Source organism: Rhamphochromis sp. 'chilingali', assembly GCF_963969265.1.
Source record: "Rhamphochromis sp. 'chilingali' genome assembly, chromosome: 5".
Classification (NCBI taxonomy): domain Eukaryota; kingdom Metazoa; phylum Chordata; class Actinopteri; order Cichliformes; family Cichlidae; genus Rhamphochromis; species Rhamphochromis sp. 'chilingali'.
In genome coordinates, this window is record NC_137932.1 from 20390503 (window position 1) to 20416192 (window position 25690).

The 25690-nt window shown below is 39.4% G+C and overlaps 1 protein-coding gene across 1 annotated transcript in view; it reads left to right on the forward strand.

The window, feature by feature from the left end:
• The window catches only part of man1a1 (mannosidase, alpha, class 1A, member 1), a 169275-nt gene that overhangs the window by 110407 nt on the left and 33178 nt on the right, over positions 1–25690 (forward strand). Inside the window, exon 5 of the mRNA XM_080882224.1 lies at positions 18449–18543. Within this exon, the coding sequence (XP_080738350.1) occupies positions 18449–18543 (95 nt within the window). The remainder of the gene's footprint in view (positions 1–18448; positions 18544–25690) is intronic.

Consider the following 25690-nt stretch of genomic DNA (forward strand, 5'->3'; position numbering starts at 1 on the left):
TCTCTTGATCCTGTAAATTTTTAATTATATTATGTCTCATAAATAATGTCCCAAAATTCTTGCAATGTTTGGTTGAGAAATGTTTTCCTTAAACGACTGAACAGTTTTCTCCTGCAGTCTTCTTTCTTCTAAATACATACATACGTACGTCAGTGTTACAACCTCATTAATTATGAGAAATTTGACCTTTTTTTTTTGCCCTTACCCTACATAAGCAATGTGTAAGGGCTCCAAAAAGACCTTTCAGACCTTTGCAGCGCTTGACTCTCTCATCTTTTCACTTTTTCCAGTTAAATGCAGGCTTTAAATACTTGTAGATTATTGCATTATTGGTTGTTGTTCCTTTATATTACACTATTTATTCTCACAATAACAGTGAAATGTTCACTGTCACTGGGTGACATTTGGGACACAGACCACAAAGGACAACTTGCATACATTATAGCTCATATCAACAATCTCTCTGTCAACATGTTTCATTCGCCGTCACCTTTTACGCTAACAGCCGACCCTCTAAACGAGAGGTTTGTATACCCTTTTGTGTGTTATCATGGCTGACAGGTGGCCCCTGCCGAAACAGCACAATAACTCTGGAGTTGCTCTCTCTCCATTTTCTCCATCCAGTCTCATTAGCATTCAAACTGCTTCACCTGCAGGGCTCTTTAGTAGTTGAGGGTGAGTCAGAGTTTAATTATTTTGGACAGTAAAAGGATTTTTTTTTTCCCAAGGTGTAGTCTGGACAGATCCACCTTTTAACACCAAAGTGACCCTGGAGGGGGAAAGAAAACATGCTGTAAGAGCAAATGCATTCATGGGGTCAGGAAGGTGCCAGCATATACCAGTGAACTGTAATGCTGAAGTTCCTTTTTCTCAGTATTTCCATATCATTTAGATAGACTTGGAGGAGAGTTCCCCTTTAAAAACCATCAGTTACGCTGGTTAATATTCCACCCTGAGGCATCCTGCCCGGAAATGTTTTTATACCTTGCAGGTATTTGCATTGCCAGCGTTGCTTCCTCCTGTTGTAATTCAAGGTTATGAGTTCAGACTCTGCTCTGACCCACACAGATGACTCAGTAAGTTATAGTCTGGGCTTTTTGCAGAACTTTGTACGGTTTTACTTTTATTTGTATATCAGACAACATGTAAATCAATACTGGCATTTTTTTTCTGTTCTTAGTTTCGCTCCTTCCCATTTGCTTTCCTTAAATGATTACAATTCCATCTCCCATCTCAAATCCGTGTTTGTTTTTCTTCCCTCATTCATCCTACTTTTTCCTTCCCCAAAGCAAGTTATTAAACCCAGAGTGAGCGAGCGAGTGAGACGGACACAGACAGAGAGAGAGAGAGAGAGCGAGGAGGACAAGAGCAACCATTCACACAACAGCAGGCTTCTTAACTACCGAAAGCTGTCACCTCCTCAGAGTGGTTTGTGTGCAAGCCTCTCCAATACAGCTGTCAGGGCAGCAGTCTCCAAACGGGCCTCCTTCAGCTGACACTCAGTCGTACCCTCGCTTATGTTTTCCATATTCAGTCTGCACTCATCGCTGAATGGATTAATTAATTCATGAAGTGAACAAACATCACACTTCTGTGTCCTTTTAACTCTGCGCTAGATGTGCAGCCCCACGTACAGGGTAGGGAATGCTATTAACTCGTATTCATGACACGGGGTGCGATGCAGTGCTGGAAATTGATCTCGCCAATCAGTCAAACTGTGTTGGCCTGCTGCATTGAGTTTGTTTTTACAGACAAAGACAGACAGTAAGGCAGGAAGAAACAACAACAGAAAAGAACCACACCAAACCCCAAATCCACAGCTTTGGGAACCTGTGTTTTAAGCTACTTAATAATCAGTGACAGATGGCTGAATAAAAACAAAAAACAGTCTTTAAATTAATCATGAACTAGTCATGTGTCTGTAAATACATCTGGGTGAGGATGCTTTTCAGTTTTGTTTATTGCCAAGATAACAGAGCAGATACAGGGCAGGAAATGAAAGAAAAAGAATGAGATAAAATGTGAGTGTTATATATGCATGAGTAGAAATTTGAATTGAAGATGGGAAAGGGGGGAAAAGGGGGGAGACAAAGGAATAAATCAATTTTCATCAGGTGTTTAGCAATGATGAGCACTGTCAGTGAAATGAGGAAGAAAGACGGAGGTGGTGAAGAAGGACAGAGGGGAGGAGAAGAGGGTAGCGTGTCAGGATCTGGGAGGGAGGGAGGTGTCGGCTCGCGCCGTCCCCACAGACGCCGCTGTAATCTGGGCCACGTGTCCCAGAATGCCTGCTGGTCACCCAGAGGCTTGGCTGGGTGATTCATCTTAGTTAGGGAGCTGTCCAAGCGACTCCCCGCGGACTGCAACACATAATCGTACACGCAAAACACACACACTGCAAACATATGTGGTTAGAGAAGAGGCGGAGGTTTGATTGACTGAACACCCATACTTAAAATTTAAGGTCCTTGGTTCCACCTTCCACTGTCGTCTCCTCACTCTAAACATAACCTGAATCTTATAAATGACCTTAACTCTGACCAAAAACATAATAAATCTAATTTATCTCATTCATATAAGTGCGCACACCTGTCAGCTATACTCACAACAGGAAAACACACTAACACTATGTTAGTTATTCTCTACTCGGAGATTACTGAACCAGGTGAAGCTTAAGATTGTTACGAGGGCCATTATCTTCTCCACACAGTTAATGCAGCTTTTACACAAGCATGGCTGATGTCTGCTTAAATTCTGCATGTTCTATCATCTACCATCTTTTGTAACAACCTTAGGCAAAATTTACTCATCACTCCCTCATTTTTGAAACGCTACAGCAACATACGGTTTAAGAGCTTAGCTTAAAACTTCATTCTTGAGCTCAACTTTATCCCATACAGAGCTGCAAAAAATAAATAACTATTTAATTATTGATAAAAAAAAAAGCTATTTTTTCTCCATTAAATTATTAATTATTTGGCCTAACGAAATGCCAGAAATACTACACTGTAAACCCGAATAAGTTACCAGAACTCAAAAAAATTGAGGCAATCGATTGCCTCAATTTTTTTGAGTTGATCAACTCAAAAGTCAAATTTTTCCAGAACATAAAAGGTTGGATTACATGGTACTTGTATCTTTTGAGAACGGTCAACTCAAATATTTGAAGTTAATATGACTTAAGGTTTCAAGTTTACAAATTCAAAGGAATAAGTCCACAGAACTTAACAAAAATAAGTACACAACCACAACATTTTTATGTTAACAAAACTCAAATGTTTATTAGTTTGTGATGTCATTATTTTAAGTACACGTTAGTCAAATATGTAGACTACTTGATACTTAAAAACATGTGATCCAAAACTTAAAATTTTTGAGGCAATTGATTGCCTCAATTACACTGAGTATCGGTAACTTAATATGCAAAAGTCATAAACATCTGCCATTGAACAGTATCTTGCCTGCTCCCTTTTAGCACATTATGTTGAAATTAAATACATTTTTTTTTAAAAATTAAATAAATTAAAAATAATTTACAAAAACATTTATAAATTAAAATAAGTAGACCAAAAATAGTTTAGTCCGGAAAACTGTCAGAGTAATAAAAAATAATGCCAAATAATAATAAATAATATCAAAATGTGCTCTTGGCTCTCTGGCTAATATCTGAATAAGGCAACAGGGCAGCAACTTTTTGAGGCATTATTTAGATAAAAGGAGAGAACTTTGAACTAGCCTTTTATAATGCTTCACCTTGCACCCTTCTTTCAGATGAGTTCCTACATAACCAAGTCATTCTTGAGGGTCTGTAACTTGGGTGACAGTTTACCACTTTCTAGACCAAGTAAAATCTTTTGAGTAAATTCTAAAGTGTTGGTCAGGGCTTTGGGGTAGCTGAGGTGAAGTGCATAGATCAGTCCAAACATTACCAGGAAGGCTTCACCAAATCTGGGGAGACTGACCACGGCATCACTTTCAATGACGACAGAGGTTTTCACAGGCTGGTAGTGAACTGGACTTGTCGTGTCATGGTCACTGATGACAGTGAAGAGGGCCACTTCAACACCATCAAGCGCCAACTCATCAGATTCGTCCTGAATGAATGAAAAAGAGATACTAATCACAATCTAACCCAAGAAATACAACAGACGACATATAATTTCTCATTTTACCAACTCCCATTGAGATCCAATACCTCTTTTACAAGGGAGACCTGAGTCTCACTGTAAGAGGTGAAAAACAGAAGATCCATGTTCTGCACACATAAATCAGCTAATTCACCAGAGAATCAAGTGGTGTGACATAGTCTGAAACTAAGCTAAAGGAAATACACAGGAAAATGTTTTACTAAACATCTTATCACTTTCAACAAAACACCAATTCAGTTCATTTGTAGTGAGACAGAAAAGACCATACATGGAAACCGTATGGGTAGACTAAACAAAGGTAAGTCCAAACAGTGCATCAAAATACATGTTTATACTTTGATGCACTGTATATATACACAGTAGTATCTGTTAGATACTTAAGGACACTCACAGTGCAGGTTCTGAAAAATCCAGAGACATCCTCACGCAGATAGACAGGAAGGGCGTGGAGAACGGTAGTGCGCTTGGTGTGGATATCATGGATTTCCTATTGCCAGATAAAAACAGAATTGTATATACTGGTGAGTTTACTGAACAACAACAACAGTCAAATCAGAACATATGTCCACAAATAACCTGTTCACATCTTTAATACAGTCAGACAAATAGCAAACACAAAGTGGACTAATAGCAAAATTCAAAAAGCTCATTTAAATCATTGAACCTGTCCAATGTTCCACTGGTTCAACCTATGAAATGTGTAACAATCTATTATTACCTGTTCATCGTGAATTCTTAGAATTTCAGCCAGGGCATCTGCTGTCTTCCCAGTTTTTGATGCCTTCTGTCTGAATAAGGTCATCAGTCGAGGAAGATGGCGGTCAAGTTCAGCGTAGAATGTATTGGGCAGGTTCTGATTTGTAATCCGCTGAAACTCTGCATACAACTACAGCAGAAGGACAATACAGTTCAATTTGAAGAATCTCGCACATCTTTATAAAGCAGCAAAAAGCTGCCACATGAGTAAGAATTACAATTTTCATTTTAAAGAGAGCTGATCCATATTACCTCAGACTCTATTTTTAGAGCGGGCCAGAGGTCCAAGAGCTCCTTCACTGGTGGGCAGGACATCACTATGGTTTGTCTGCGGAGGGGAAATGTGGTCTCCATCAACTTTCTAATGAGGGGCAGGTTCTTCTCAGCCTTCTTGACTTCTTCAACAATTGCTTGCCTCAACTGGTCAAGGCTTGAAGGATCCTTTCCTTGGGGAAAGTTTGGTAGGAAGTTGACTTCTGCTCGCTTGGGTTTTTTAATGTTGGAATGTGAAGGTTCATTATCAGGATTACTTCTACTTCTTTTTCCAGCATTAACAGTGACCTCCTGACATCCAGCCCGTCTCATTTTGGTCCTATAATTGCCCATTTTAAACTTGATGCTATTTTTCCATCCATTCCAGCCAGTCTCAGATCCTGCTTCCTTCAAGCAGGGATGTTTGGCTACAAGAGCCTCAGCAGCTTTTGCAATCTCTTTATCACTTGGGTAAGCCTTAAAACTATACATAGTAAATGCAAGCTTTTCTAAAATGTCGTGCTTGAGGTCCCTAGTCAGCTTAAGGTGTCTGTTGCTCCTCTCATATTCGGCATTTCCATGTTGAAGTTTCAGTTCAACATCAAATGCAAATGTGGGAACTGGAAAGGGACCTTGAGGCCACCTACTGAGACGTTCTGGAGATGACACATCTGAAAGTAGATCAGTAGATGCAGTAGAGCTGGAGTCTTCTGAAAGTGAGATGTGCACAACAGCTTTTTCTGGCAATTCCTCAATGTCTGCAAGGGAAGTAAGTTTCCCGTCAAAGTCTGGATCTTCATAAAGCAAACTGAAGTCAAGGTCGATTTCCAGCTGTTCTTTTATAATCTTGATCAGTGCATCAACAGAGGCTGGTCGTGAGCTGAGTTTTAATTTTCTAGCCCGGTCTGTCTCAACAACACGAATAAGCATTGGTTGTTGGGGAGGTGCGGCTGCCATTGTACTAATGAAAAGACAAAATCAGGATGTTAAAAGGTACGATATAGAATATATCAATTGCTCAATTATACAGAGAGTGAATACAAACACAATAACTGATAAATAAAAGAACCAGTCATTATTACCTGAACTCAGTTCTGTCTCACTTGAATGAACCGCTTGGGGGTCAGCAGCAGCGAGTCGTCTATCTTGTATGCCGAGAGAGGGACTGTATCGTTGAGATCAGAATGCAGGTGGATTGACAGGCTTGTGTCAGCAGTTGACAGCTCATAGGACCGCAGATGTTCAACATACCAGGACTCATAGTCACAACACAGAAAAGATACATTGTGATTCACAAGGTAGATCTGTTTTATTTTGCTAAATTTAGACAGTCCACCACTGACTCCTACAGACAGAAACATTCCACAGACATAGTCTGTGCCACCAATGGTCACCTTTGATGTCTTGTAGATTGTGTCACTAGTTGTTTGTTCTCTAATGTGTGCTTGAGCAACCTCTGGTAGAGCTGAAACCAGAACAGAGTCAACCCTGGATGCCTGAGTTTTTGGCTTGAAAAATGATGGCGCAGCAAGATGATATGCCATCATGTGTTGGTGTCTGACTGCCATTGTCTTCAAAATACTTTTGAAGTTTTGAGTGTCACGCACCACTCTTTTGAAAAAGCGGTGCTTGGCCTCAAACCGCATGGTCCAAACGTGCAGCAGGGGCCCAAAGCACTTAACTAGAGCAGGATAATGCTCCACGTAGTGATGTTTAGGACGGAGCCTAACCTCAGGGAAAACTTCTAGCAGTGCCTGTCTATGATCACTGATTTTGCACACAAAATAGTCTAAGGTTTCATCAGTAAATGATGGGCACAATGCTAACTCTACCACCTCTTTCAGCTCCATCAAAACTGCCCATACCTTATCACCCTCTGGTACTACACTGCCAACAAGCAATGGAAGAAGTCGGAGCAGAGTGGCATTTTCATGTCCATTACCTCCAATCGTTCCTCGAGAAAGAAACATTTTGTGAAGGGGCTGAGGTCTATCCACTTTATCGGTGTGCTGATATAGGAATGATGTAATCTTGTGATTCAAATACTCCAAAGTGAAGTACTTCAGCCGGATCATCTCTTTAACACAAAGAGAAAGCTCCATGGGAACAATACCTTCCAGAAGATCATGGAGTATATCTGGAGGAAACCCCGTGATTGTGTGGAAGTAATTCAGGGACTCACGCAAAACACAGCCACCTTTAACACCAAAGTGGCTGCTCAAAGTGTCACTTTCTTGAACGGTTTGTACATGTAGGTCATGGCTGGCTTCGGTTCTCTGAGGAAACCTTCTCTCTCTGACTTCAATTACTTGAAACTGTTCAATTGAGCCCATACAGAATCTGCAAACATGGCCTGCTCTAAATGACTCTACAAAGCCACCTAATCCATGAGCAGCCAAATTGTCAGCAGAAACACAAAAGATGGTGCCTCTGACATTCTGGCCAACTCTTTCAATGAAGACACCGTCTTGTTCCAGAGTACGAACATCATGCAGCAATGGAGCAAGTACAGCTGCATATCCATACTTACGGAGGTCTGTCACTTTTACCAGTATTGCTAGCTGTATAGCATGTAATGCTGATCGGTATTTTGGTGGTACATTAGCGAGGACCCAATATACAGCGCAAAGTTTGTGAATTTTGCGTGATGTGCCAAGTGGATTGGCAATTTCAAGCTCATCAATATATAGCTGGAGTGGTAGGATGAGATCCCCTGTTGACAGTAAGTCATTTTCAAGGAAATGAGAGCCATCAGAGCATGATGCATATTGACCAGATGCAGTATTTGGTTCAGTAATCTTCTTAAGAATGTCTGTGTTTTTAAACAACTCTTGAATCATTGAAAGGATAGGAACATACATGCTGGTATGTCCAGGTTGATCCAGCTGATACTCCACTGGCATTACACAAGGGTAGTTGCACTCAATAAAGGTTTTTCTGCGCTTGGTTGAACTCAACTCAGCACCTTTAGAGGTTACTGTAGACAGAACGTTGCAGTCCATGACAGTGGCAACAACTTCACTCAGTGTAGGTTCTGCAATACTGTGACCGTTTCTCTGCAATATGTCACTAACTGCCTCTTTGATCAACGGCTCAGATAAGGAGAAGATCTGATTCAAGTGTTCTACTATTTCTTGAGTAGCCGTGTTTGAGACATGGAGGATAGCCTGCATCTTTAGGAATAAGGAAGACACATTTTTTTTAAGTTGACTTCTTAGACTGTCAGTGTCACACTGATCATCATTCCCGACTTCCGTGCTCTGGCCTGGGCATTCTTCATGCGAGTCACTAGCTACTTCAGAAATACTGGCTTGGAGATTATGGGGATCCTCACTGACAATGTCACTTTGAAAGTCTGTTGCAAGACTTGCTTGGTGTGCTCTACTTTTATGGGAATTGAATGAAGAGTACACATTTGTGCTATACCTACAATCCTTATATGGGCATGTCACTGTTTCATGATTTTTCAAATGCTTTCTGAGATGACTGAAAAGGCCTGTTTCAGAAAAGGGTTGCTGAAATGTGCATAAAGGGCATTTAAATAACACAGGCCTCTGACTCTGCTCTGCACAACTGCTAAGTTGTGCTGTATGATATCTTGACAAATGAGTACTCAGTGCATTAAGTGTCTGAAATGTACAAATGCAATCAGTGTAGAGGCATGGAAGAGGGCTGATTCGGGAATAGTGGCTGTGCTGCAGCCTGTAGTGTCTAAATAACTGTATTCTGGAAGTGAAGGAAGCTGCGCACAACTTACACTGCCAGATCATGTTGGAAACAAAACAGAACTCCTTACAACTTAATATAACAGTTAAGTTATATTAATAAGTGACAAATAATAACAATAAGTGAATTACTATTACCTCACAAAGACATGGTCATGGACTACAGCTAACACTGCTTTAAAATGGCAACCTGTTTTCCTCAAAACAATTTGTTTTACATAAGAAAGTAAAGTTGGTTTAGTAGTTAGTTTAACATATTTTTAAGACAACTCGAGAGAGAGCGAGAGAGGTGATTGGTAGAAGAATTCGCAAAATGAATTACCTGGTATCTTTATCACATCCCCAGTTCTCTTCCTTGACTCTGTCTTAATTCTTGAAGCTGGAACAGAGAGATCCAAAGGCATAAACTGATGAACAATTAAAAAGCATCCAAACGGTGACAAATTATAAATACTTCCATTTATAATTTTTCCCTGTTAATGATCTTTTCATTTAATCCCCAAAGTGTGAATGCATCTCTAGTCAAGATACTAAAGCCATCGACTAAATATTACAATACTGAAGACAAGCAGCAGCACTTGAACTTTAACGGCATGGTTAAATCAACAACAACGCCATTTCTACAAACTAAAGCCTTGAGAGGTTCCCCCAAACATATGTTATTTGAAATTATTTAATGTGCATACACAGTTAATGTCAAAAATGTCATGCTCCTCATCACTGCTTCTCCAAACGATTCTGGTTGTTTTGATTGACAGGTTTGTTTTTTAGGACCTTAGTGATCCAAGAGTGCCAATTGGTTGGCAGAAGTTGATTGACAAGTGATTCCACTAATTAGGCAAAGTGAGAGGAGACAATGTGCGCACCGTGCTCTTTCATTGGCCCTCTAACTCTTGCTTGTGAACAACGTGGCTCGTCAGATGAGTTTCCCGATCATTCTACAGCATAAAGTGACTGATATATATAAAAAACACCTATCGAGACTGTCGCTCAAACGACTAATACACCTGCACCACTTATTCGCACATATAGTTTAAAATATAGCGTTTCTAATAGTGATGGGATTTCCGGCTCTTTTTAGAGATCCGGCTCTTTCGGCTCGGCTCACTAAAAAGAGCCGGCTCTTTCGGCTCCGATCCGGCTCTTCAGGTTGTTTTGTTGCTTTAATTAATTTATTATTCACAATAATATAAAATTATGCACAAAAGAATTACTAACGTAAAAAAGTGGTTTTATTTATATATGTTTATATATAAATATATGCGGTGGTCCCTAGAGACAAAACACGTACAAACTCCAAAACACATTTCTAACATGAACTGAACTTCCAAAGCAGAGCTACTAGATCACTTAAATTACACAATTGAAAGCATGTGTGTGTTGTTTGTGTATTTATACACAGGCACTCATATATATTCAAATAATTTAAAAAAAAGTTCATCTACCTGTTACTATCACACACCAAATCCAGTCATTGGTACTTGGTGGCTTGTGTAGCCACAAGATAACAAAAGCTCAACACTGCGCCCAGCATCCTGGAGCACTTCTGTTGTCTTTTGTACGTGTTTTGAGTTTTTATGTGCTTCTGAGTTTTTACGTGCTTCGGAGTTTTTACGTGCTTCGGAGTTTTTACGTGCTTCGGAGTTTTTACGTGCTTCGGAGTTTTTACGTGCTTCGGAGTTTTTACGTGCTTCGGAGTTTTTACGTGCTTCGGAGTTTTTACGTGTTTTGGAGTTTTTACGTGCTTCAGAGTTCGTACTTGATTTGAAGTTTGTATGTGCTTTGTCTCTAGGGACCACCGTAAATATACTTTTATTTATTCACTCCACATAAAATGTAATAAATAAATCATATAATACAAAAATCAACTATTCACATTTCAACTTTTAACTATTTAAATTTTCAGCTGTTTCCTTTTACAAATTTAAAGTGAAAACAACACAAAACAAACACAATTAAATATAAATTATAATATGAAAACAAAAAGAAGATGTACATTCTCTGTCATATGGACCCGCATGAATTCGCACTTTCTGAATCCTTTATCATCTGCAACCGAAAATAGTTGTGGATGATTACTATACCTTTCTAATGTGACGTTGTTGTCCCTGGTTCTCTTTCTCTCTCCCCCCCCCCTCTGGCTCTGTTCCTGTGCTACTGAGTGTAACTACCGCCCCTCCCCCCTCTGCCCAGCGTAAAGCACAAGGCTCTCGTTCAGGGTGAAGCGGAAAAAAAGTGCGAGAGAGGGTGAGAGAGAGAGAAAAAAAACACGTAATGGCTCGCGATAAGGAATTTAGAGAGATTAAAACACTTTATTTCATACTAGGCGACCGGGTGCCACCTCTAGAACAAGTAGCATCTAACTTATTAAACAGCCTGCGACCCTCATTACACCAACTTAATGCTTCGGGGAGAGCAGCAAAGCACATAAAAAACACGGACTCGACATTTCTGCTATTCTTTTCGACACACACCCAAAATACAACTAAATATTCGTATTTTAACAATAAACTAATATCAACATTGAAAACTTACTGTAAGTCCAGTGATGCTAGTTGCTGGTTAGGTCCAACTTTCTCCAGTCGTCCGTGTTGCCTGTTTGGTGCTGTTTCCCGCCCATATACCTTTACTTCTTCTGTGTTTCGTGTTTTTTTCCAAATAGCGGTAAACAATCAGTGTATAATGCTCATTAGCGCCGCCTTCCGCTTCAGAGGGTGAATCAGAGATTAACTCGGAATAAAAATTGATTCCTGCAGCTGCTCAACACTTACGGAAAAGATTAAAAAAAAATATATAGGATACATTGATAAGACAATGAATATTAAAATAAATACATTTTGTCTTCCACTAATGCATTTAAGACAATTTGATTTTACTTATTTGGTGAAACACTTTGAGATTTTATTGTATTTTAGCATGTGCTACATAAATTAAGTTTATTATTAAATCCTACCTACTTGAAACAACAAAAATAACAGGACTTTACCATTCTTATATGTCCTAACTTAACTGTCTTACGTTGTGCTTAAGTTATGATTTTAAGTGATGCTTACTTAATATAGAAATAGTTCAATTCAATCAAATATTATTGGTTTCATTTACTCAAAAAGAAGAACATGTTACACGAACTTGACATATTTAAGTTAACAGAACTTTTTAAAGACTTTGAGTATACACTATTTAATCTATTTAATTACTTTGAACATTCGGGTTTACAGTGTATAAACATTAAGTTTTCCAAGGATAAAGTTTGTTACCATAGAGAAATAAATGTGAAATAACTTGAGAGCAAATCAAAAACTAATATATATATTTTATATATATTTTTATATTTTATATTTCTTTGATGTTCCAATTGCTTAACTGTTTAAATGTAAGTAATCCTCTTCAACAATCTTCAACACAACACAGTGATGTTCTGGACATGCTGTCACAGCCATTGATTCTTCACTTATGGTTGATAGCTTTAGGTAATCTTGGAAAGACTTTTAAACGCGTGAATTTACAATAAGTACTTTGCCATCTTTCACTTTAATTGGTTTAAATAATTTGGATATGCTGAACATTTGCTTGCAGCCAGCCTAATTAGTAGTTCTCATTTATTGTTCCTGTACTTGAGTCCTTTTTATTTATGTTGCTTAGCAGTTCGGTTGGTAAACTCCAAATTAATTGAGGCTGTTGTCTGTAATTTTAACAGGCTATTTTTAATAATGTTTCGTATTTCACTGCAGGACTCACTGACGTCATCTTTCTCGTTTTTGTTTCTTTAGTGTTCCTGAGATCTAAATCTCGATCGTTCCAGAGAGCAAAACACGCATATCAGTGTTAATGCCTGTGTTTTACACCTCATTGACAGGTGGCCGCCTCATTTGTTGACAGTGGTGATAGCCAGTCTTTACCCTGTGGAAATAAATCAGTCTTCTTTGTGTAAAAGCTGTATTGACGGGCCTGATGCTCTCACATTCCCTGCCTCATTTAGTTAAACCTGATTCAGTGGCTGATGTTCAGTGAATGTCTCAGCATGCGTTTAAGTATAGGACAATGTCACGATTTCAACCACTAGCTTTTCACACTGAGCTCAAGAAATCAATGTTTAACCATCATTTCTACTCCCTTGTATTCACTCTGACGAGATCTTTGAATAACATTTCACTGTGTGTTATACTTGTATAACTATGCATGTGACAAATAAAGAACCTTGAACCTTGAACCCTTGAACCCTTAACTCATTTGTAGACTAAAGACCAAAGCCAAACACATCTAATGGGAGGAAAGTAGAGTAAATTTTCCTTCTTTCTACCTCCTTTGTTAATGGTTTTATTGCATGAAAACCATGGGAGTGTGTCACATTCAGAATAGAGGTTTCTGACACAGCTTCACCTACTTCCAAGGTTCATGGAGAAGAACAAGGCTCTAAAGAGGCTCTAAAGCTCCAGCAACAGTATAAAGAGCAGCTTTATTACTTGACCAGCGTGTTTTGGGATCGGTTGTTGATGACCCTGATGAAGGCCACAGGCTGAATCATGTGGTCAAATATATTACACTTTATATTGCAAGTGTTGATGGAGCGTTGACCTCTTTAAACCCCATTCAGAGATGAAGCCTAGCAGACAGCTAGCAGGTATAAGCTGCTTTTCAGTTGAAGTAGCAACTCCCTTAATGCACACTTTAAACCTTAATACAAATTAAACAGATGAGTTATTAAAAAATTGGACCTTTTAACATTGTGTTTAATGGAGATTGACTCGCTTTTCGAGCAGGCCTCGAGTGGCCATGACAGGAGCCATTTTCAAATGCGAAAATAATACTTGAAAACCTATCGTAATGACTGACTGTTTATTAAATATGAAAAGATGAATACTCTTTTTTTAACTGTTTGATATAGTTATACAGCATAATATTCTGTATTTAACACAGCTATGTGCTTGTTCAGATGACCAGGTTGTCTCGCCGTAAAGGGCACACAGAAAACTCCTGGTACTTGAGCTGTTTGGTGTGCAGATTGATCTATTTTCACGTCTCTAAAGCAGATGCGTCATGAGTTATTGGATGCTGATATGTGTTTCATCCATTTGCTAGGGTTAACATATGCAAACAAACAGACTGGTGTGTTTTCCTGAAGCCTTTGCTGTCAGAAGCATCGAGGTGTGAAATCTGATTATCAACATCAGCTTTTACTACTGACATCAGCCACAGGTTTTGCGTGTGCTTTTCGCTTTCTGTAGTACTTATTAAAGCTTGTTGGCAGCTTGCTTAATGGCCTTGGACGCGGAGTGTGTTTAATTCATTCATGGGCGCATCCCTGGGAGTGTTTTTATTCTTCCCCTCAGTGTGCTTCTAGCATTATTAAAGGCATTAATCACTGTGATCTGATGCCTTGTTACGACACGGCTCTGCTCCCACTGCGCAGCTAAACACACACGCATTTCGGTGTCCACAGTGCCATCAAACATCTTGGCTTGAAAGTACTGCATTGTGAAAGTCTCCTTGGAATACAGAAGGAACCCGTATGAGCGGATATATCAATGTTTTCATCTGTTAAATTATTTTTTGCTCATGCCGTGAATCCTGCACAAGAATCCGTAATCTTTAAGGGAATTTTTTAACAGAAAACATCGACTTTCAGATCTGGCTGCTTTGCTGTTTCTCAAATTCTTGTTAATATCCCTCTCGGCAAGGTGCATGTTCTTGAAATCCTTTTTAAGTCCTCCACCATCCAAACTCCATCCATCCACTTTCTTAACTGATTTTCCGATCCGTGAGAAGAAGTCACAGGAGCAAAAAAGGAATTAAAATTATCCATATTTTTTTCTTCCAGTAGAGGGAGATATTTTAGATATTTCATTTTAAGCCAGCATGAAATAATTTCAGGAAAGTGTTTAAACAGATATTAACACATTTACACTTAAATACACATTCGCCGCCTAGCTTAATGGTTTCTATCCATTAAGTAACCTGGAACGAATGTACTCTGTATGTTTTTTGCTCATTGCCAACTTTGTGGCTTTAAGTATTTTATCTCCCCCTGCTGGTAATGCAACCTCTGCATGCGTGTCCATTTCATGTTTTGCAGATTACACGTTACATCTATTATACATTTTGTTATGATATTGGGTTGGTAACTGTAGATTTTCAAGTTGATACGCCTCAAGAGGTTCTTGAAGTGTTAAAAAGCCAGTTTTCCTCATCTCATACAAGCATTTTGTCCTCTGTATTTTTACCGAGCTACTACTCTGCATTTCCTCCACTGTAGGAATGTAAAACACTGGTGATTTGAAACTAGCCCATTCGAAACTCGAGACTCAAAGTCTACTGAATTTAGCATGCACTGTTAGGTAATAACTCAGATTTAGGTGTGCACGTGTAATAAAGAGTAAACATGTTTGTTCAGCCTGGTAAGAAATATCTCCTGGCTTTTCTCATCACTTTTTTCATCTTTTTATGAATCTCTGTTACTTTATATTTAAAAAATCTATTAACTTTTGTGTTTTTTCTGGTAATGTATAAATAAAAAGAATTAATTTAATCTTCACTTAGCAAAACATGTTACATTTGTTTTAGCTCTGGCTAAAGACTCAGTTCCTTCAATTTAGTCAAATTAAAAATATATGAAATATAAAGAAATGTGTGTCAATATTTGGTAGACCTCATAAAGTCTGATATATTGGAAATACTCAGGTGTAGCCTATCATCAGTCTCTGTCTGCATGTCAGGCGGACAAAAATGTAATAGGAGAAACATGGCTCATCTTGACGGTGTCAAACACATCGACACGTTGCTCCGTCTCACACGAGGATATCTGACATTTATTCCCAGAATGCCAGCAGTTAATTTTGGCCACATTTCTGTTACCTCTCTCGCTACTTTAACTCTCAGTAACCTTTCCTGCCTCTGAATTTTGAGGAGAAAGTCATAGAGTTGCCACATTGTTTTGACGAGTGGCCTCTTGAGCTTTTCTTCTTCGCAAATCTTTTTCTCCCTCCTGCCCCCGTCTCTCAGACCCCGCTGAGTGGCTGATCCCTCGAGTACAGAGCTGCCAGCTCATGACGCAGTGTGATACTGCACTGTCTCTGACTCAATGTGTGTGTAAAAAGACACATTTCCACATATAGTAGAATAATGCATGAATAATAACAACAGAGCTCATTAGCAGTAGTTGGATAGTTAGTCGGTCCTTTATTCGTGGTGATTAAATACCAATTTGGGGTGATCATCATCATCAGCCAATTATTTCACAGCGTCAGTCACAAAATATTGGAGGAAAGCTGGCGAATTAATCTCCTTTAGGTATTTGTGGCTAACTGTACACTGCTGGTGACATCTGGTTTCAAAAACATCAAGATGGAGACAGCAACTCCATCTTAATACTGTGAACATGAAAATCTGCATGTGCTATTAAATTCAAATAAGCTTGAACTGGCTTTGAATGGCAAAACTTTACATATATTTTCTACCTTGTTGCAAGACTGCGAGCTACATAGCAGCCTCTGGTTGAAAGAAATAGCGCTATGCAGTTCAGTCACACATTTCAACAAGAAACATCTCTGGTGTTGTTGTTTTTTTCTCCCCTTATGAACTAAGGCAGCTCCCAGAAGTGGGAATAAGTCTCACATGTGCGAGTCACAAACAAGTCTAAAGTCTTAACCTTCAAATCCCAAGTTACTGTGGGGAAACCAAGCAAGTCAAGTCCTATGAAATTCCGATGATCTATCCCAGATTTCACATTTTCTGTCTTGCACTGGTCATGAATGTTCAAAAGATATATATATATATTTTTTTTTAGCAATAACCCTTGGAAGCTTTCTGATTTTTAACATTTTGTGGTCTCAATAAAAACTCTCCTAACAGCACAAAAACAAGAGGATTCAGAGGTGCTGTTCATGAGAGGTGTGGCAGGATCTGATTGACTTGAATCTGTGGGACAGGTGCCACTTAATTCTACACCTAGAGTCAAGTTATAAGAAAAAAGTCCAAATCCATGTGGGCTGCATTAACAGACATGAAGCCATTCTCATTCGTGTCAGTGGGCAGCAGCACCAGTTTGAGTCAAGCCGCTGAAACCCTGGCAGCAGTGTCAAACTGTCCACTACGTCTTAGGCCAAATCCCATTTCGTCTTTACTGCTTTAGTACACTCACACCAGAAGCCAAATATGGAAGTACACTTCACTTTTACAGCCAACAAAATCAGACACCTTGGAGACAACCAAAGCCCTCGGCTAGAACTGCTACAAAGCTGTCTTGTCAGATTTGCTAATACAAAAGATTAGACTGGGAATTTAAATGCACTTGATAAGAGATCACCAGTCAAGGAGGAAATTTGCTGTTGTGTTGCTTGCAGCAGAAAACACCTGAACTGTGCTTAAAAAAAAGGGAAAAAAAGTGGAACCAAGAACGTGATTAGCACAAGTTTTATACAGGTTAAAAAACAAATCAAGTCTTACGTCACGCTTTTAGGCTGTTACACAGTACTGCAAACAACCAAGGAGTGGTAGACATCCAGGAAAAACACCAGATATTACCATATTAATCTAAGAAGAATGAGCATTATTCATTCCTGTGGAAATTGAAAGAGTTAAAAGTGCACAAATCCACTTTTATAGGGCATCATTTCCCAGTTTCCTGCAGGTCTGAGCTCCAGGTGTATTTGCTCTCGTTTTCAGGTTGAATATTCATGACACTATTTAAAGCCACACTGGGCCTCTGTGGTGGGTCCAAATGGATCTGAAGGTTACATGCATTGAAAATTCAACTCTAGCAGTCCGTAACTGTGTAAATTGATGTTAGTACACTTAAATACACACCACAGGCTTGTGTTTACCAGCACAGGCTGTGATGTCTCACCCTGAAAGATACCAAAGGGATGAGAGGAGATCAAAGATCCGCGAGTCTGGCTTTCTCTGGATGGAAGGCTGACTCACTGCTGGATTTTTGGTTGTTTTTTTTGTTTTGTTTTTTTAAGATGTGTTTTGCTTTCACGTTTAAGCTAAAGTTAAGCGGTTTTCTCCTTTTAGCCTCACAGATTGTGATAGAGTTGCAAATCTTACTTTCTTTGGGCAATCAGTTTGGTGAAAGCAGCAGGAACACATTAAATAGAGGGGAAACGAAACATTGCTGGCTATATAATGGCAAAATGGTGAATTAGACGTAAGCTGGAGAGCCATAAATCAGTTTTTTTGTAGTGAGAAACTGTTTTTAAGATATCTATGTTGAGTCAGCGACGTTTTAAACAACTAAATGGGCTAAAGTTTCCTCACATTACACATGGAAAACATCAGTATAGCTCCAAGCAACAGTAAAGCAGGCAAGGAAAGATACTGGCAAAAACATTACTGGGATAAAAGGAAGCAGACAGGAAAGAGGAAAAGCCTGGAATAAAGGGATAAAGAGTGGAAGGATGGGGGAAGCACTGAGCTACAGGTGTAAGCCTTGGATTTTGAGCAGAGATGGAGATTCGCAAATGTTGAATTATATTTTCTGCTGAAAATTCAAGGAAATGTAGAGGCATACATCAGCTGCTCGAACCATCTTGTAATGAGTTGCTTGTTTTTGTTCTGTTTCTTTCTCAGGTGTTTCGCAGAAAGGCAGTGGAGTTGGGCGAGAAGCTGCTGCCTGCATTCAAAACGCCCACTGGCATCCCCTGGGCTCTGCTTAACCTCAAGAGGTAAAACAAACAGACAGCACACACACTTGCTCTTTGTCTCCCAGCAGTCCACTTTCAGGCAGCAGGTCTGTTTTGATGGCCTGATGCTTTAAGGGGCGCCATGGTCTACCCCTCTCTGTTCCACTCGCACACACTGAGCTGAAATGCTTTAGTCTTACATGACAGAGCAAACTTGTCAGACAGAAACTGTTTGATTTTTTTGCATCCAGGGCTTCATCCTTGAAACTAAACTGCATTGGAAAAGACAAACCCAAAGAGGTTGGGGTTACAGGCTAGTTACATGGCAGTGCTGGTGATGTTTCCTTTCCTCTGGCTGAAACCCTCTTTGTGCTCCACCAAAACCTCCTCCATATAAAAAAAAAAAAACCCTCATACTTCTATTTTAACATTTTTTCCATTTGCAGAGATATAAACTGATTTTAAGAATCTAAAAACCGACTTTTTTTCACTCATCTAATTTCCAAGTAACAGTCATTACTGGTTTGCTTTAAAAAATTGCTTTAATTTGACTTTATTAATAAGGTCATATAAAAATCACAGGTGTCTCACCTGTGGGTTGAACCTGCTGTTCAAACCTTTGTTTAAGGTGAGGAGCTAAAATGCTGCATTTCAGATGATGGATGAACCGAGCGATTAGAGGGTTAAAATAAGTAGGGATTATTTTGGACTCTCAGTCATGCAAAGCTACTCAAGCAGAGTCCAAGAAAAAAAATGTGCTAAGAACACAGTTTTATTTATATATATAAAATAAAATGTGCACAATGCCAAAATTAGAACTTTAAAGCAATTAAAATAAATTCCAACCAATAAGCACATAACATTTTGGGGTCTTTAATAATAATAATGGATACTTTATTGATCCCCATGGGGAAATTACTTGTTTTTCTCTGCATTTGACCCATTCACTCAGTGAAGCAGTGGGCAGCCCACTAAGCAGGCGCCCGGGGAGCAGTGTGTAGGGACGGTACCTTGCTCAGGGGTACCTCAGGGTAGCCGTTAAGTGGATTCGAACCGCCGACCTTCCGATCATGGGGCGACCACTTTACCTACTGAGCTATCCCTGCCCCCCTTTAATATGAAAATATGAGTATCTCTGTATAAAAACAATTAGAGGTCTGCAACTATTTTTTGCTACAGTCCTTCTGTCAGTCACACATGATGAGGAGAGCACTATTTTCTTTCTATCAGTCGTTCCCCAAAGAGAGACATGACATCCAGGCTGTTTGTCAGCCCGTTAATTAAAAGGCAGGTTGTCATGACGATAAGCGCGCTGTAACAAATTAATTTTCTCTCTGTCTGTATGGGTGAATGGACTCTGCCCGCCTTGTCCTCTTCCCTGAAGTGAGAAATACCCCAGGGAGAGTGAGTGTGTAAGTGAGTGAGTGTGTGTGTTCATGTCTGTGCACATGTATGTGGCTCTGCACACATACGTGATCCCCAGAGGCCTGAGCAGATTGCTGTTGATGATGACTTTACCTGCATGACTGAGTTATGATAGCTTAGAACCACACAAGCACAACCCCATATTCCTACACACACACACACACACACACACACACACACACACACACACACACACACACACTCAAATAACTCTGGAAACAAATTACAGTAACAAATATACAGAGCAACAGAGAATGTAGGCTATTAAACTGCTATTTTTAAGCTAATTTTTTTTTCTTGTCTATGAAATTGACAGATTAGCATTATAAAGATGTTGGGAAGTTGGTTTCTTTGCAACACTAATGGATTCTTTTTTGAGAAGAACAATTTTAATCAAGTTATTTTTCAAATGATCCAGATTTGCTAGAAAATTCGATGGGTCTTCCTTTCCCTATCCAATTCCTCGCCACCAGATTTCATAAACTTTGTCTTTTAGTTTTTGTATACTTGCTGACAGACACCTTGGTTCTTACCTTAACAGAAGAATGAGCCGAAGGAAGAACACCTTACAGGGCCAGACTTTGTAAAAGGTGTTAGGTTTCTTTGTATTCCATGATTGTACAAGAGATATAGGGACAGGGCCATGGTACTCAGTGAACCCTGAACAGAAAATCTTTGGGTTACAGTAACTTCGGTAAGCACAGCGATGGTAGTGGACTGAACTCTGGCCCCAAATATCCAACCACCATCTGAACTGAAAAACCTATCAGCCAGTTGTGTTGTTTCACTGACACACAGACGCAAGTTGACATTTATCATGGTTTCGGCTGATAGGTGTATGTCCTTGTTTTTTTGTATTGTAACAAGTCTGACTTGGGCTGACTGCAGTTATTCTCAGATGATGAGGGCAACCTGACTGCAACACTTCTCTTTCCAGTAAGGGACTCCACTTGAAGGGACTTGAAGACAGAAACTGACTGCAAGTGGTTCTGGTTCTGGCAACTACTGTTTTCCCTAGTGTGACTATAGTATTTGTTTACTGTAATGTGAATTAGAGTGGTATTTGTTCAACTCCTCCAGTGGGATCAGCTAGAGACACTGATCATTGCAGCCATCTGTGAGGTTGTGAATCCTTAAAATAAACTGAGTACAAGAATGCAAGTTATTCTTTATAATCTTTTTATAAAAGATTTCAAGATCATTTCAATATATCTGTTTCCTCCCCTTCCTACTGTTGCAGATATGCACCATCTGGGAATCCCTATGCTATTGTATTGATATATCATAAAAGATCAGCAGAACCATCAGTGGCAAGCGTAATGTAATCCAACAGACAATGGGGTTTATGGTAGCTTTTAATCCCATCCTGAGTTATGTAAAGACCCAGAAGATCTATAAAACTATAAATCTAAACTTCCATATCCACTGATACATATCAGACAAGTGTTATCAATATGTCTCTCTGGTGATAAAAACTCGTCTGTGCTTTGAAAATGTTAGTTATTTCATTTCTTTTGTTGTTAAAACATCATTAAAACAGTCTATTGAGGAAATTAGACCATGTAGACATTATACAGAGAGAGAGAGAGAGGTAGAGGTCAGTTGCAGAAATCCTAAACTCAGAGTGACGGCTCTGAATGATCTGTGGGATAAACAGCACTCAGTCAAAGTTAGATTATGTTTAATTCACTATGTGCAGGTCAGAGAGAAACGAAGCAAGAAGAGATCAAAAGATTTTAGGAATGAGAAGTTGAGAAGAAAAATTGAAAGTGCTTTTGAAGTAGGATAGTTTTGAGTTAGAATACTGCCCATGCAACCTTGACCCAGATTGAGGTAAAATAAATCTGTAAAACACGCTTGCAAACGAGGCCCAATTACTGAATCATCTCTCCCTTTATCCGCCCGTCCTCCCTTCTCTGTTTTACATTCCATTCTTTTATTCTCCTCCATTTTTTTTCTTTAAAGTTTTTCTCACATCCCAGTCTCTTGTATTTCTGTCCTTGTTCAGCCCATCCATCTTATCTACAGTGACCCAGTATCTCCTTCTGTTTCAGGATGTGTACTCCAAGTCCACTCCACTCCATGGCCTTGTTCTTTGTGTTCCCTGTCGGTAGCCTTTCATCGCTCTACCCTGCAGCTATCTGCAGAGCCCAAGAGAGACCATAAGAAATAAGGCCACAGTTTAAAACATCTTATTGCTTCTATACCAAGTGAACCTTGTTTGCTCAATGGCCCTGTGTTAATTTCAGAAAACAAGATAAATGCGATGTCCTCAGTTTGGAAAGGTTTTTGCTGCGTTTCCTTTGGGAATTACGAGTGTGTTCAGACAAATTAATAAAGGCTTAAGATAAACCTGCGGAGCTGCATTTAGTTAATTTCTAAAGATAAAATCTTTGGCCTGAACACAGCACGTGTTAACATTTCAAAGAATCAGGGTGTTTTACTGGGTTCTATTGGGAGTATTTTGGAAATGAAATGTTTGAGATAATTTTTATCTCACTAAATCTCAAAAGAAAATCTGAACATCAGGTTGAAATCACTCACTGTCTGGTTGGGTATGTTCAGTACGTGTTAACATGGTAATCATAAAATAGGAACAGATCTGAATACACTAGTGTGTAGCTCTTTATTTGTTTTCTTCTTTCCACTCTTTGTTTGCTTTTTGTTTCTGTCACACCCTCGCTTCACCTTCCCTTTATGCTGGACTTTTTTTCTTCTTTTGGCAGCATGTAGAGTTTCCATAGTTACTCCCCCATCTACCATTTCAGCTAGGGAACAATACCAGTACCTACTGGGGAAAAAGTGTTATCCTTTTCCCCTGGAGAATTTGTACCCAGTGGCAGACAGAACTGCAAATTGAAAGTAAACCCTAGAGGGAACCAATTGAAATACCAATGATGCATTCAGTAGCTCTAACATTAGTTTCATGGCTGTAAGTAAAGTAAAAAAAAAAAAAAGCTTTTCTTTTTTCACTTTAACATTTAAAACCTGAAACTAAAATCTGCGTATCTGCTTGTCGTGGATCATTATGGTGTGTAGAGACCAAAGTTTAAATAGAGATGTTGCAAATTCATTACAGAAAAATCTAATTTATGAAAGGTCATAAGAGCTGATCACATGTCTCATCCTCTGAATGACAAGCCACCAGGAACAAAGGACGATGGAAGGTTTTGAAGGCCGTCAGAGAATGTAAAGGAATAATTCATCAAGAAATTTTGTCTTGATGTCCAGCTGATTTATCTTCAAAAGGCACTTGAAGGTGGATCAGCTTGCTTGCAATATCCAATAAATCAACAGTTCCTCATACAGAGTCAAAGGCTGGCCCGGCCTTCCTCTCCGACCCCCCGTGACCTTTAGTTTGTACATCAACTCATTGATTGCTACTAACCGAGTGGAAAATGCTGCTAAGATACAAATGATTTTTTTTTTCCGGTTGATCTGCTGCAGATTGGGGCGTGTTAGGGCAGGACTGCAGCCAGATGGACAGAGACACAATTGTCCCTGAAATGAGCTTTAAATATTTGAGAAGGTGAAGAGGTGCATCACTGAGAAGGCTGGGGTAGTGCTCCTCTAAACTAGTTTTTGCATTTGACATGATTATTTTTTCCCTTTTTGGTGCTTCTGATTTGTTCTGCGTGCTTAATTCAATTTTTTGTAGTTAATGTTGTTTTTATATTTAAGACAAAGGGAAAGGGAATACGCTAAGCACATAACAGTCTTTAAGAAATAGATTACTCATATTTTCATTTCTTAGAATAGCATGACTCATCGTCTACCTTTGCAGCGTGCCCCTTAATTAACACTGAGTTACTGAATCGAGATATTATAAGGTGGGTAGTGATGAAAGGGTTTTGGAAAAGAATAACTTTATTTGTGCTGTGTAAGTAACTAGAAAATATCGTTATGTTTAACTGGATTTTATCTACAAGATTGATGTAAGTGGTAGGAACTCACAAACTCACTTTTTGCAGATGACCCTGTTGCATATCTTATTAAATCTGGCCCAGATTGTTGTATATCTTATTAAATCTGGCCCAGATATCTGCATCCGTCTTAAAACCACTACATCGATTGGGTTTTAATCCAAATATAGAGTACATAGAAATGTACTATGTTCACACTGGCACGTGTGCAAGCCAAAATACTTTAACCTAATGCAATGACTTTTGTTTGCATGTGCATGTCTCTGTGTATAGTGCAGAATACAGTGTGTAGTATTTAGTTGCTGTGCTTTAGCAACCGACAACATATAACTGCGCTGTACCAACTAAACTAATTTCCCTTTTCCTCTGACACTTTCTCTAACTTTTTTACACACAGGCACACACACACAAACGCATACATGCACACACACACACACTAGTTTCCCAGTTGTTATCTGCTTTGGCCAGTAAGTCCCATAGCTCTTCTATTAACATTCAGACTGATAAAGCCCTTGCAAATCACTCCCACTGCACTGCATACTGACTGGCCTTAATGGGATGAGGCATTGTGTAAATGTGTGTCGGTGTGTGTGTGTATGTGTTAGGTTTTGCTGAGGTATCTGGATCCGTGCTCCACCCTGAAATTAGCTGCTCATTCCTCTCTACAGGCATCATGGTGATGATTGCTTCCCACACACACGCACACCTCTGATTGGCAGTAAGGCATTTAAAAAGTGCTCGAATCTGCATCACCATTCCAACAAAAGACTTGGTTAAAATGACAAGTGGCAAAGAAATCATGCTGAAATGTTAAGTGGTACCTCTGAACAGGTATTTATATGTGAGGTCTGACACCGTGGGATGAATTTATGGGAAAATGTGAATCTTTTTGCCTTTTTCAGACTGAATCAAAGAGCTGTATACATTTCTGAAGTGGCTCCCCCACCACGGCCCTCTGCATTACAAAACGCAGTAACTTGTGGGGAAGTGTTTGCTTTCCAGGCGAACTGCTCCTAAAAGCAATGTCATCATCTTCATGACGTTGCAAAGTTAAAACTAACCCTCGTTCCGTTTCCTTATCTCAGAGAGGAAAGTATTTTAGAAAAAACTGTCAGCTTGAGGCAAATTTGCTCCTTTTCAGCTCTTGGCTCTGGGACTGAAGCTATCAATCCTGAGCTCTTTGGGTCTTGGAGTTTGATTAATAGGTCTGCATTTGAGAACGGCTCTATTAGTGCAGCCTAGTGAGGGTGCCACACTGGGTGACCCTGTAGTGCCACTCTGTCATGGAGCCCTTTCTTCTCGATGCGATAGGAAAATTAACTTGTTAATCCAGAGCATGTCTGGAAATTCTTTGCTTAGCAGAGACTGATGAATAATATCTAAAGCAGCTAGCTCATATTTTAATTTAGAGCTACAAGAGTGCTGGAAGAGTGCTAAGTGCTGAATGTCATCAGCATAGCAGCAGCAGCAGAGAAACCAGTAAACAACCAAGATCAAGAGGTTGAAGGTAATAAGAAGCAAGAAAAATAAGTGTAAGAAAATACAAATTCTCTCATGCCCAAATTCCCTGCTGTGTCACATATTCACTGGATTCAAATGCAGTGTATTTGAAGCACTTTGGGCTGCTCTGCCCTTTTTACTACACAAAGGCTAACTCCAGGTACAAGTCTTGCCGTTAGCAGTTTTCCACATATAAAAGCAGATTAAATAAAGATTTAAAAAGACAATAAAGAACCAGGCAAACGTCAAAACTTGCTGGTTTAACTGTTCAGCTGATACCCGTCCATTTACGTCAAGTAATTACGGATTATGGTCGGCTACTTAGCTCTGTGCCGCGTGTG